Source organism: Astatotilapia calliptera, chromosome 3, assembly GCF_900246225.1.
Source record: "Astatotilapia calliptera chromosome 3, fAstCal1.2, whole genome shotgun sequence".
NCBI classification, from domain to species: Eukaryota; Metazoa; Chordata; class Actinopteri; order Cichliformes; family Cichlidae; genus Astatotilapia; species Astatotilapia calliptera.
The window spans coordinates 8660258-8674141 of NC_039304.1; the positions used below are offsets into that span (position 1 = coordinate 8660258).

Consider the following 13884-nt stretch of genomic DNA (forward strand, 5'->3'; position numbering starts at 1 on the left):
TAAGTGAATGCAGCATCGGCTTCTGCGCTATGTGCATCACGTTAGCAGGAGAGCCAAGCACGAAAGACGGCACTGCAGGAAACAATTTTTCGGTGAAAGAAAATGAGGACAGAATAAATGTCCCGGTAAGTAATATTAAGTTTGTTGAGTTTAGTAAACTTGGGTGAAATTAGAATCCGAAGGAAAAAATAACACTTAAAGAATTATTGCAGCCGTCGAATATTTCAGACAGTATGCTACTGAGGGCAGCTAACATAAGAGTTATGAGTTATAAGATATAATCTAAGTCGTAACATTGCTGTATGGAGCTGCAGATTTGGTTGCAGGTTAACATAGCTGGACTGGCCATCGGGCATACCGGGCATATGCCCGGTGACTTATTTTTTTTTTTTTTTTGTAATGGCATGAACAATGAGAGGTGGTGGATTGGCCAGATGCAGGTCGATGTGTAAAAATAACTCAGTTGTTTGGTGGTGGCTATGGCGGGGCTTCCACAGAGGCCAGCAGGTGGATGAGGGAAGGGGAGGCAGGAGGAGAGCCCCGAGGCAGCCACCAGTCCGAGTGTAAGGTGAACTGAACTTCAGGTAAGAAGTTATGACCTGCAGTCTATCTGGGTCAGATATAAACTAAGTTTAGGTGGAGTTTATTTTCGTTGTGCTGACTTTTTGCCGTCAGTTGCAATAACTCGTACTGCGTTCTAGCCAGCTTGATGGAGTTTTTAGGTGGGTGGGTTCTATGATGTTACTGATAGTGAACTTTATTTTATTCATAAGGTTAGTTAGTAGAGTTGCCAACGGCTCCTTAAAAAAATGGAATGGTCCCTCATTCAGAGAAAATATTACACGTTTCGTATTGAGCTGAGAAGAGACGCAGTTTGTCCCGAACTTTAGCTAGAATGGAAAAAGATACAAAGCTGGAGTTATTCTGTCGTTACGCTGCACAGCTGCCTCTTCTTCTCTCATTCTCTCCCCTCCCTCTCCTGTTGCTACTTCAATCATGAAACTGATCAATGATCAGCTGATCGGCTTTTCTCTCTCATTTATTTATCGCCCAGTTTAGGACTTTTTTCATGTCTTCATTGATTTTGATGAGCGACATAAAGGCACCTCGAGTACATCGACCACTGCTGACTGCAAACTGCACTCCAAACATGGTGTTAAGGAGAGTGGACTTTCCTGTGCCCTGAACTCCAAGAACTGTGACTACACGTATCTTTCTGTTTGGAGACACCAAGTCACTGAGCTGAGAGAGAACATCACTCAACCATCTTAGAGGGATGTTGGATGCATCTCCATCTACAAGCTCAAGAGGAAATCCATCAAGCAACAACTCTGCACACAGTTTGGGCAGATGCTGCAGCTGTTGATGTGCTGGATTTGTTTGTGAAAGGGACAGTGAAGCTTCATAGATCTGACCCATTTCACGGAAGAAGTTTTCAGTCCCCAGTGAGCTGTTGGAAATTTGTCTATCAATTTCTTTGATCTCCTCTTTGTTCTCAGAGTTCTTACATTTTTCTTTATATTTCTCCCGAAGTTCAGACAGTCTTACACGAGACATGTTGTCCAGGTTCGTTCGCATCCATTTCAGGAAATAAAACCTCTCTGTTCCTGGGCTTGATATTGCATTAATGAAACATGTCATAACTGTTGACATGTCATAAAAGTTTAGTTTTTTTCGTAGTTCTTTTTTCCTTTTCTGAAGTTCGCTTTTGTAATCTTCTATATTTTCAGACCTGATATGTTGAAGTCGACATTCTTCTTTCTCTAAGCAGGTCAGTTCTTTCCATATTTCACCTTGTCGTTGAAGCTGATCTTCTTTGTATTTATGGATGTCTTGAATTTCAGCAGTGATGGCTTCTGCATTTGTCTTTGCAGTCTGACACTCTGGAGAGTCTTCATCAACCAGGATTCCCAGTTCGTGGGCAATGTCTGCCATCTGCTCTATTGTCATCTTCATCTTTGAGTTCCTAACTACATCTCTGACTGTTTCCCTCAGACTTTTCACAAAGTCTACATCATTTCTTTGTTTTGTCTTAATAATGATGTTGGTTTTGGTCAAGCCCAACGTCAGCACTAGGTTTTCCAAAGCATCTGTACTGTTGTGCTTGCTCTCATAGTTACCCACTAAGAAGATCTGTGCCTTGTGCTGTTGGTTGGTAAGTAGACTGAATTCAGATTCAGAGCCTAAATGGTCAAAGAACACAAAAACTGCTGCAGATCTCTGACACAGAAAGGAGTATTGTGTTTGAAAGCTTGCAATGTCTCCACAAAGGTTGGCTACAGCCACTGGTTGAAATACTGAAAGTATCAATGTTTGCTTTTCCACAAGGAAGATACCAAGTAATTTCAGTCAGTCCATTGGATATTCTTCTTGGACTGTCACCACACTCCATGTTGCGGTGAACATAGGTGTCATGGTAGTGCTGAGAATTGCTCAGAAGTTTATTGAGAATCTCTGACTTGGACGAGGAGCACTCACCCAGTCTGACAAAAGAGATCATTGGAAGTTCAGAGAGAACGATTCTGTCTTCAATGAAGCCCTTGGACTCTGACAGAGACTGAGGTCTGTACTTTTTAACAATGTCTCTCATGGCCCACAGCATGAGTGTGCACTGATTGGTGTCACAATTTGGAAGCAGCAGAGGAACAGAGAACTGACACATGGACATTTTGAATGCGATTTCCTGCTGCAGAAAACCATCAGAACACAGAAAGAGAGCAGTGATTATGTCAGGAGGGTTCACCTTGTCATCTGTGTTTGTACTGTTAAATAGATTTTCAAAGAATAACTTTGCATTCCCTGATGTATTGTCACTGCATGAATGACAAACTGAGGTATATGTCACATTCCTTGCTATCACATTAACCATCAAGAGTTTCCTTAGAAAATATCAAGGAAGGTCTGATTTCTGATTCCCGGGTTCATCAATAAGAGTCTTCTCATCAATCTCAAGTATTTTTCTGAGCGATATCTTTTTTCTGTAGTACTGCTCCAAGCCCAGATCTTCCAGTAACCTCGCCAGCTGTGTCTCTGTGGATAAAAAGATGGTTGTTATTTCTGGAAAAACAACCAAGTCAGCTACACTGGGATTGGTTTTATGTACTTTTTTTCTATTATATTTGAACACTCAAAGCGCTTTATACAACATGCCTCGTCAACACATATTTATACAAGCAGTGTTTTCTATACCTAAATGCATTCTGTCAAATCTTCACACTCTAATGAACAAAACAGAGAGCAACTTGGGTTTTATATTATGGGTTTAATATACTCTTTAAACCGTCAATCAAGTACTTTGAGTACAGTGAGCTTCACTTTTTCAAAGGCAAAAAGGGCATTCATTCTCAAAGAGTGTGTCTAATCATACATTTCAGTTTCACAGTTGCTACAATGAACAAACCCAGTTAAAACTTAACTAACTACTCTATCTACTGTCTACTCAGGTTTTACTGAATACACAGGTCAACAATTTTTTTTGTTTTTGTAATTATCAGAAACCACAACACACTTTTCTAAACCAGTTTTTCATGCAGATTTCAGATGTGCTTTCAGATTTTTCAGTCACGTCAACTTTTTCAAAAATGAGTAATATTAATTTGCAATGGATTTGTGTGTGTTAGGCGCACACTGACGCACACTGTGGCATAGATATAATGATCACTGTCAGTCAACTACCTCTGTGATTTGTTTGTGTATATTGCGTTCGGATTGTCACAATACAGCATCCAGCAATAGTCAGCCATCATGCACTCATTCTGCTCCATTAACTGAATGTCCTGATGAAAACGCTCTCCCTCTTCATGACTCACCATGCCAAGATTTCTGGAAAGAACTTGAGGTGAGTGTTGGAAGTGTATGTTCAATTACATGCAACAGCCCAGTTTCTGGTAGGACTCAAGCAGATGCTGAACTCCTTTATTGTATGCAGGAGACTTGTGGATGCCCAGAAAGTTTTCACAGAGCCACTACAAATTTGGCTGTTGGGAGAGTTTGTTTGAAGCCTTCATCCTGCAAAACAGACTTGTGGACCTATAAATATCCCTTCCTACATTTTTGCAGTGCTTATGTCTGACCAAGAAGCAGAAACTTGACACTGGTTTTTCATGGCTCATAGGCATCTTGTGGCTGTCAGTTAGGCTTGACATAATGTTCTGCAGTAGATCAGCTGTCCCACAGCCAAAGGAATCTGCAGAATTTGGTAAATCCTCCTTCCATTCCCACCAATATACCAATCACCTTCAGATAACAACAGATGTTCCACTGATGAGTTTTATACGCAACTGACTCAAGCAGTGTCTTCATGTAGTCATAGGACTTCTTTAGATGAACAGAATGGCATTTGGGACACTTGGTTTGGCTTTTCCACAAGCTTCTTTGTGAAGAATCAATAAAGAGATGACATTGAGCTAGAAAACGCTCTTGTGACAAACTGCTGGAGAGTCCGTCGATGTCATGACAATAGCACAGTGAGCCGTGAGCAGTGAAGAACGCTGTCAAGTTATCACTTTGACTTCTGTAGTGAGTTACAGCAACACCCTTGGCCAGCAAATGCTTCTGCTTAAGCCTCAAAGCAGGAAGTTCGGCTTTGTCTTTCATCAGATTTTGATCACAAACAACTATCAGCTCTGCTTGTGTCAAAGTCTCTTGTTTGTAAATCTTGGTTGTAAATCTACATCGGGGACCTAATCAGGATCTGATGACCCTGGACTTTAACCAGATGCACCTTGTTCCTCTTCACCTTCTACAGAAGCTACTCCATCATGTGGTGGTACAGGAACAAGCAATGAGTCATTATGAAGAACAGGCCTTATTGCAGAATCCAGGCTGCAATATACAATTTTGTTCTTATTTTTGGCTGAGAATCCTGTTGTATTCACACGGCAAAAATGGCAATCAATGAGATGATTCCTGCCACACCACCAGGATTGCAGATGGCATTGCTGCCATTCAGTGATTTAGCCAATCACGCAATCCATTGGAACAACTGTTGCAGATGACATGTGGAGCCCAAGATTTATCCTGGTCCCCCAGCGGACAGCCAAAGTACAATTTGTGTATCTTCTTGTATGTCTGTGATAATTGGGCAATGTTGTGCTGTCATTGTGAATCAATCACACACATAACAGAATCTGTCTGGATGATTAATTTTTAGGCATGTTAACAACTGAAATCAATCACAATTAATGCCGTCTGTAAAATAAAAGACAGGGAGCTGTTGGTAAATCTGGTAATACGCTTAGGCTAATTATACCAACTATCATGCAATATATAACTAGCTTCATCACTAACCTGCACATGCCAGGGAAAACTAAACACAGATGTAAAATCAGCATGAAAAACACCACAAACCGACACAAATTTATCTGTGATGATTTTGAACTGTTGACCTGTGTTATCAGCTTGGTTGGGTGCTGGTCAAACCCAAACACAAGGAGGTGCACATGTTCAGTGATATTATTTGTGAATAGCCTGTTGACCTTTCATACACTGCACAACATGTGTTTACATGCAAAATCACCATCAGATATTTATGATGTATTTTTGATGTATTGGCCAATTTTCACCATGCACATGTTGATCACTCATATTCTAAATCAACAGGTTTGTGCTAATATACAGCCTGAATACAGCCACACCTCCATTTCTCTGTACAGGGAAATACATTTACCTCGAGGTGAAGTTAAAAGATTGGTTACTGAGCTATAAGCAAGACGCCTGTACTTTAAGGCTGTCAGGGTTCCTGGGTCGGTGACCCAGTGTTTTCAGTTTTGTTCATGTTCAGTAGGGCTGCCACGATTAGTCGACTAGTCACGATTACGTTGACTATCAAAATCGTCGACGACTGATTTAATAGTCGACGCGTCGTTTGAAGCTTTGTAAGATCACAAAAGACGCAGGAATAAGTAGTAGGATTTAAGAGTGTAATAACGGACTGAAACAGATGATGGCAGCACTGCATGTACAAGGATGTCAGCTGCCGTTAAACCCCGAAGAAGAAGAAGTAGCTCTGTCCCAGAATTCATAGCGCAGCCCAGCTTAGTTTCCAACAATGGCGGCAGCTACTTAGTTTTAATATTACTCTTATTATTCTTTCTGGGTCACAAAATAAACGTTTAACATATTTTCAGGCGAGAATGTAGCTGTGTAAACCTCAAATATCTGCTCAGTTTATCAAGACACCACATATTTTCAAAAGCGCTCCGACGTTTTCGGAGACGTCTGTTACCCACTAGCTCAATAGCTAGCCACTAGACTCCCGGCAAATCGTTTTCAAACCCACCGCTGTCTTTCGCTACTCAGGTTAAACATATATAAGTCACTTAGATAACTTAAAACTGTTATTGTTTGGCTTTTTTTGTATTTTATTTGTTCCTGAGTAAATCGGTTTGGCTGAGATTAAATTTATAGTTTTTACACAGCTGAATAAACGTCAAGCAGACAGCTGATTATCAGAAGTGTGAGATGCTGGAGAATATACTCCGGTGTCCTGTTATATTTTAGATAGCAAGGAGTTTATTAAACTTCACCGAAACAATCTGCAAATTTCATTCAAATTTAATAAACTATCATCTTGTCTTTCTTTATTTTTAGTTAGCACATACCTTAAACACTTAAAGCTGTAAGCTAATGATAGTTATATAAGAGCAGATGCTGCTGGTGCAATAAGCTGTACGTTTTATGTCCAATGGATGATGATCTGATTAGTCGACTAATTGCAAAAATAATCGGTGACTAGTCGACTATCAAAATAATCGTTTGTGGAAGCCCTAATGTTCAGTTTATTTTGCCACTTCCATGTGCTCACTTCCTGCTTTTCCTGTGTCAGCTCGTCTTGTGTCATTAGCCAGATTATGTTCAGCTGTGTACTCACCTGTCTCTCATTATCATCCTCATCAGTCTGTGTATTTAAGCCCTCTGTTTCTACTCGTTAACTGTCGTGTCATTGATGTTATGTTGTCCTTCCCGTGTGTTCCCTCAGTTCAATCAGCCGTTCGGTTGTCCAGCCAGTCAGTGTCCATTCACCCTCTGTTCACCCACTCCCTATAATAAACCTTCACCTACCTGCCAGTCCTGCGTTTGGGTTCCTTCTTCCTCACCTCTACACAACGCCTGACAGAATGACACGACCCGTGCCACGAAGACACGATTGGAACCCAGCGGACTCGGACCTCTACGAGCGGCAGGAGGCAGCGCTCTCCTTGTGGGCGGAAAAGTTCAAGGAGAGACAGCGGCTCTTCGCGGAGCAAGAGCACGTCTTCGAGGGCACTTGCTTGGCTCTGGGCGGGCCTCGGAGACGCCGTGTTCCCCCACCTGCTGCCTCACCTGTACCGGAGCATTTGCCGCAGAGAGTGGACGTTTCACGCTGCGCTTCGGCCACTCCCTCTCTCGCCACTCCGCTCCTCGCTCACACACCAGCCTCCTCATTCGCCGGACCTCCACCATCACCACGGCACAACGGCTACGCCTCCCACCTCGGCTCAACGGAGGCTACCGCGCCAGAGGCTCTGCTGTTTACCCTGGCCGCTTCCTCTTCCCGGAGAAAGCGGCGCACACGCCACCATAAAACGGACTACTTTCAGCCACTCCCGATGGTGAGCTCCAGTGACTGTTTTTCGCACTCACCATCTGATTATTCACTTAAAACGCACAATAGACTCACTTCTGATTCATGGGGAGTCTCCCTCCTAGACGAGGACGTGGACTGGGAAGAGTTTTTCTGCTCTGCTCCAAAGACTGTAAATAGTGGTGGCAGAAAAACCAGAACAATCCCCAATAAACCTGCCAGTAACACACACACCGTCACTATTTCCACACCCGTTACTCAGCCATTTCCCACCAGCACGACGGCCCAGATTCGGCCTTCCCCTTCAGCCGTTTCACCTCCTCTGATGGCTAGGGCCCAGTCTACACCCACACCAGTGCCAGCTCCCAGGAGTAGGGCAGCTGCGACCCAGTCTACCTCCACACCCGCTTCTGTTTCTCAGGTGGGGGTGACTGGTGTCCAGCCACCTCCCGTGCCTGTCCCAGCACCCAGGCTGAGGGCAGCCCGAATCCAATCTGACCATCCCAGAGGCCCAGCCGAGGCTCTCCAGCCAGTGCCCTCATGCTCCGGAGGCTCGGAAGAGCTAGCCCGCTTACTCACCAGCCCACCACTTCATCCACCACCTGATCCAGCCTTTCACGCACTAGCTTTATCCCTGGTTAGGCTGGCTGAAGTGTCCCCTGCTCAGGCACCAGCCTTACTAGCCCAGGCTGTAGCATTATCTCCCTCATTAGCTCAGTCTATAAGCTCAGCCATCAAAACATTTATAGCATTCAGGTCTCTTGTATTGAATACTTTTATTTTTTTTTATAATATTGTTGTTATTATTTTATGACAGGATTATGATAAAGAGCTAGTGATGGGATTTCCGGCTCTTTTTAGAGAACCGGCTCTTTCGGTTCGGCTCACTAAAAAGAGCCGGCTCTTTCGGCTCCGAACCGGCTCTTTAGGTTGTTTTGTTGCTTTAATTAATTTATTATTAACAATAATATAAAATTATGCACAAAAGGAATTACTAATGTAAAAAAAAAGTGGTTTTATTTGTATATGTTTATATATAAATATATGCGTTGGCCCCTAGAGACAAAACACGTACAAACTCCAAAACACATTTCTAGCATGAACTGAACTTCCAAAACAGAGCTACCTAGATTACCTAAATTACACAATTGAAAGCATGAAAGCATATGTGTATTGTTTGTGTATTTATACACAAGCATTCATATATAGTCAAATAATTTAAAAAAAAAAAAAGTTCATTTACCTGTTATTACCACACACCAAATCTGGTCGTTGGTACTTGCTGGCTTGTGTAGCCACTAGGTAACAAAAGCTCAACACTGCCCCTAGCATCCTGGAGCACTCCTGTTGTCTTTTGTATGTGTTTTGAGTTTTTACGTGCTTCAGAGTTTTTATGTGTTGTTACGTGTTTTGGAGTTTGTACGTGTTTTGGAGTTTGTACGTGTTTTGGAGTTTGTACGTGATTTGAAGTTTGTACGTGATTTGTCTGTAGGGGCCACCGTAAATATACTTTTATTTACTCCACATAAAATGTTATAAATAAATCATATAATACAAAAATCAACTATTCACATTTCAACTTTTAACTATTTAAATTTTCAGCTTTTTCCTTTTACAAATTTAAAGTGACACAACACAAAACACTGCAAACTACAACACAATTAAATATAAATTAAAATATGAAAACAAAAAGAACATGCATATTCTCTGTCATATGGACCTGCATGAATAAACTTTCTGAATCCTTTATCATCCGCAATTGAAAATAGTGATTACTATACCTTTCTAATGTGGTGTTGTTGTTCCTGGCTCTTTCTCTCTCTCTCCCTCCTGCTCTGTTCCTGTGTTACTGAGTGTAACTACCGCCCCTCCCCCCTCTGCCCAGCGTAAAGCACAAGGCTCGCATGCGGAGTGAAGCGTAAAAAAAGTGCCAGAGAGAGGGTGAGAAAAAAAAACAAAAAAATAAGGCTCGCGATAAGGAGCCGGCTCGCGTCGTTCACGTCAAAGACCGGGCTCTAAGAGCCATTTCGTTCACGACCGACCCATCACTATAAAGAGTAGCTCCACATTGAATTTTATTCAAGATGACCTGCTGATGGGGAAGAAAAGTAATTAAAGTGATTTTGGTTTTTGGTGCCAGACAGGCTGGTCTGAATATTTCATAAACTGCTGATCGGTCTTGATTTCTGCTGTGACATTTAGATGTTAGGGTCAGAACTTAGCACAAAATGACATGGAAGCCTAGATCCATCCTGCCTTGTATCAACAGTTCATGCTGCTGTTGCTGATGTACTTTATATCACTGAGGACCATCTGAGCAGTTATTTAAATGCCGTTGCCTGTCTGAGTGTTGCTGCTGACCATCTCCACCCCTTTATGAACACAGTGCACCCACCTTCAGACAGATGTTTCTAGCAGGATAAAGTTCCATGTCCCAAAGTTTAAATCATCTCAAACTGGTATAATGAACATTAAAAGGAGTTCACTGAACTTAAATGGCCTCCACAGCCACCAGATCTCAAAAGAAGAGTGTCTGTAAAAGTCTGCAGCAACTGTGTGATGCTTTGCTATTTTACTCATTACCCATCATGACTCATTAGACTGCTGGGGTAATGTTACTAATTATTTTATGTTTAAGATTTAGTAATTTGCAGCTGTGGGTGGACAGTGTCTGCAGACTCACATGAAAAGTTCTTAAAAACTTAGAGACTGGAAACAAAAAGATCAAAAGAGGAAAAGGTTCTTTACGTCTTCACTGACGAGAGACGTCTGAGAGACTCTTACAGTTATTATTATTACTTGATTTGATTCCTAAAAATATGAATTGTTAGGTACCTTCTGCCCTACCTGAATGTAGCTTATAATAAAAAGCACTTAGATTGCTCAGTGTCATGGATCGCTGCGTGGCAGGCGGGAGGAGGACCCAATCGCAAGATTCACAAACATGGGGATGAACTCAAAAGCAGCTTTATTGCTGACAGGCAGAACATAGGAAATACAGAACTCAACTAAACTGGGAATCAATAAACTAACACTCGTAGGGAGACACAGGAAAATCCACACAGCAATGAGGGAGAACGCGACGCCGAACAGAGGGAGACGCAGACAGAAATACACAGGGTTAACGAGGAAAGTGGGAACACACGGGGAACACAGCTGACACAGATAACCATAACAAGACAGGGCGGGGTGAACATAACACTGACGGGAGACGGGCAGAGTCAAACAGGAAGTACAGAGGTTCAGACAGGAGGAGAGAGAGCACGGGGAAAACACAGACATAACGGGCTGGGGAAACATGGAACAACCACAAAGGGAGACGAGGGCTCATAAATACACAGAGGGCACACAGGGGGGAGAGAGAGCACGGGGAGAACTTAGACATAACGGGCAGGGGAAACATGGAATAAAACATAAGGAGAGACGGGGGCTCACAGATACACAGACAACAGGGCAACTCAGGAAACATGGCCTAAATAGGGAACAAAATACAAACATACAAGAAAACTAAGAATACTGGGCCAACATGGCCCAGGACCATGACAGTACCCGCCCCACAAGGGCTGGCTCCCGACAGCCAAAACCCGAGAACCAAGACAAAAACAGAAAACAACCCACCCAGGGCGGGAGGCGGGGGACCAGGACGGAGGGACCAGAACAGGAAACAAAAACGAACAACAGAAAACACAGGAGCACAAGACCATAGTTCAAATAAAGTTCAGGGGGCCGACCCAGAGCCCACCGGCACAAAGGTCCACGGGTCACACGGTCGGGGGGCCGACCAGGCGGGTGGCACAGGTGACAGAGCTGGTCCGGAGGCCGGCCGCGCGGAAGGCAGCGACGAAGGGGACGACGGAGCAGTTCAGGGGGCCGACCGCGCGGAAGGCAGCGGCGGCTCTCCAGTGTCAGGTGTACCAGCCGAGGCCCGGTGGGCACAGGACCAGTCGAGGCTGGACCAGACGAGGCAGGAGCAGATGGTGGCGTGGCAGCCACAGGCGACGGAGCCGGACCAGGCAAAGGCGAAGCGGGGGCCGGACCAGGCGTCGCTGAAGCAGATGCAGATGCGGGGGCCGGACCAGGCGTCGCTGAAGCAGATGCGGGGGCCGGACCAGGCGTCGCTGCTGAGGCTGATGCAGAGGCCGAAGCTGGACCAGGCGTGGCGGAGGCGGGACCAGACGAGGACGAAGTCTCGGATGAGGCTTGCCCAGACGAGGACGAAGACTCGGACGCTGCTGGTAGAGCGGGTGGCTGAACGGGCCCCTCGGACCCTCCAGCGGAGACGGGTGGCTGAACGGGCCCCTCGGACCCTCCAGCGGAGACAGGGAGGTGCTGGCAGGGCTCACTGGAACCCCCAGCGGACGAGGTAGATGGCGGCGCAGGAGCCGCGGAGTGCTGGATGAGCTCATCCGAGCTTCCAGCAGGAGCTGATGCAGAGCCAGAGAGAATTGGGACCCCTGGCTCAACGTTAAGCTGGCTAGAAAACTGCACTGCTACGGGGAGCTGGGCCAAAGGTTCAGGTGCTACCTGAGCTGCTGGACACACGGGGACCTGAGCTGCTGGACACACGAGGACCTGAGCTGCTGGACACACGAGGACCTGAGCTGCTAATGGTGCTGAAGTAGATGGCTGCATGGGAGACTGAACTGATGGGGAAGCTGATGCCTGAGCTAAGAACTGGGCTAATGACTGAACAAAAGACTGCAATACGTGTTGAAGTGGCTGTTGTGGTGATGGCAGTTGTGACAGTGGCTGAACTAAGTCTTTTGAGCCTTCTGAACACGAAGAATATGGCTGGACGGACACCCTTGAGCTTGCAGTGGACACAGAAACTGGTGCAGGCATCTGCGAGACACGAGCCGCTCCCACCCGAGGAGTAGGTATGGGTGCTAGAATGAACGGCGCCTCTGCCAGGCTGGGGACAGAAGCAGGGACCAGCTGGACCTCAGCCACCCGCCCGAGGAGCTGATACGGGTGCAAGGGAAAGCTGGGCCCGCGCTGCTGGTAGAGGAAGGTGGGCTGGTTCTAGTAACTCTGCTGTACACAAGTTGTCCATGTCATAATTAGCAGCCTTTAAAACAGTCACTATAGGGAGGGATTCAGACTTGGCAAACTCTGGGTCAGTAACCCTCAGCTCAGAATGGGAGATTACAAAAGCAGGTGTATTTTCACTGACCAACTCAGAATGAACTGGCTGGTGGGCTGCACAGTCCAGAGGCGTAAACTCAGTATTAACAGGGACTGGCACACAGGCATGGTGAGCTGGTTTGCATATGAATGACTGCGGAACACAAACCTCAACCTGAGTCAGAAGTTCTGAAGCACTCAGTCCAAACCTTTTAGCTAGTTTAACTATGTTGCCATTTACCAGCTGAGGTGCAGCACCGTCCCGGGTTTGAGTGGCAGTCCCATAGGAAACAACACAAAAAGTTGTTTCGTGAGGCGCTTTCTGAACATTCTTTGCTGAGACTGAGCTAGATGCCTGGTGCACAGAGTTCAAATGGTCAGACCGTGGAACACAACACTTAACCGAGCCCATTTGGTTACTGTCATGGATGTCTGGTGACAGAGCAGGTGAGCAGGTAAGACAGTCACTTTGAATAGCTACATGGCTAATTGTCTCCATATTACCAGGTTTAGGCAGAACAGAAGAGTCACTGGCTGGCTCATAAACACTGGGTTTACTCAGAGGACCAACAGGCACAGGAATAGAAGCTACTGAGTTAACTGCCTCGAAATCCTGAAACTCTAAATCTGCTGAGTCACAATCTACGGATTCAGGCTCAACAAAATCCACGGAGGGAAGCACAGTCTTACTCACAGAGGATGCAACGTCAGGGAGCCTGGGACCTGAACGCTTGAGCGGAATGTGAGAAACATGATCACTCTCACTAAAGGATGAAAGCTGCTCCGCTGCTCGGGAACGCGGCGAAGTGAACGCCGTTTTCTCCGGGAAGAGGGAGGAGACGAGCCGGGCCGCGAATCCTCCAGCGGACCGGGCTGAACATCCTCCGGCTCTTCATACTGGAGCAGCTGCTCCGGGAGGACGCCTACAGTGGAGACGAGGAAGTCCTGGATGTGGGGGCGGAGCGCGCCGAATAGCCACGGGAGTCCGGACACCATCCGCTGTAGACGGACGGCTACGGTCTCCCGGTACTCACCCTCGGGCAGCGCCACCCACTCCTGACAGTGATACTCCACTGTATAAATCAGATCCTCCCGGAGGTCAGCGGAGGGGTTGTGAATCGCTGGGTCCATGTCGTGGTCGCGTTCTTCTGTCATGGATCGGCTGTGTGGCAGGCGGGAGGAGGACCCAATCGCAA

General features: G+C 45.6%; 1 protein-coding gene across 1 annotated transcript; it reads right to left on the minus strand.

Annotated features, from left to right (window-relative positions):
* Positions 1-1035: 1035 nt before the first annotated feature.
* On the minus strand, positions 1036-3199 carry LOC113012135 (up-regulator of cell proliferation-like). The gene is given in 3 exon segments (XM_026152146.1): positions 1036-2292; positions 2294-3030; positions 3190-3199. Coding segments are annotated over 3 exon segments (2004 nt in total).
* Between the last annotated feature and the right edge of the window lie 10685 nt (positions 3200-13884).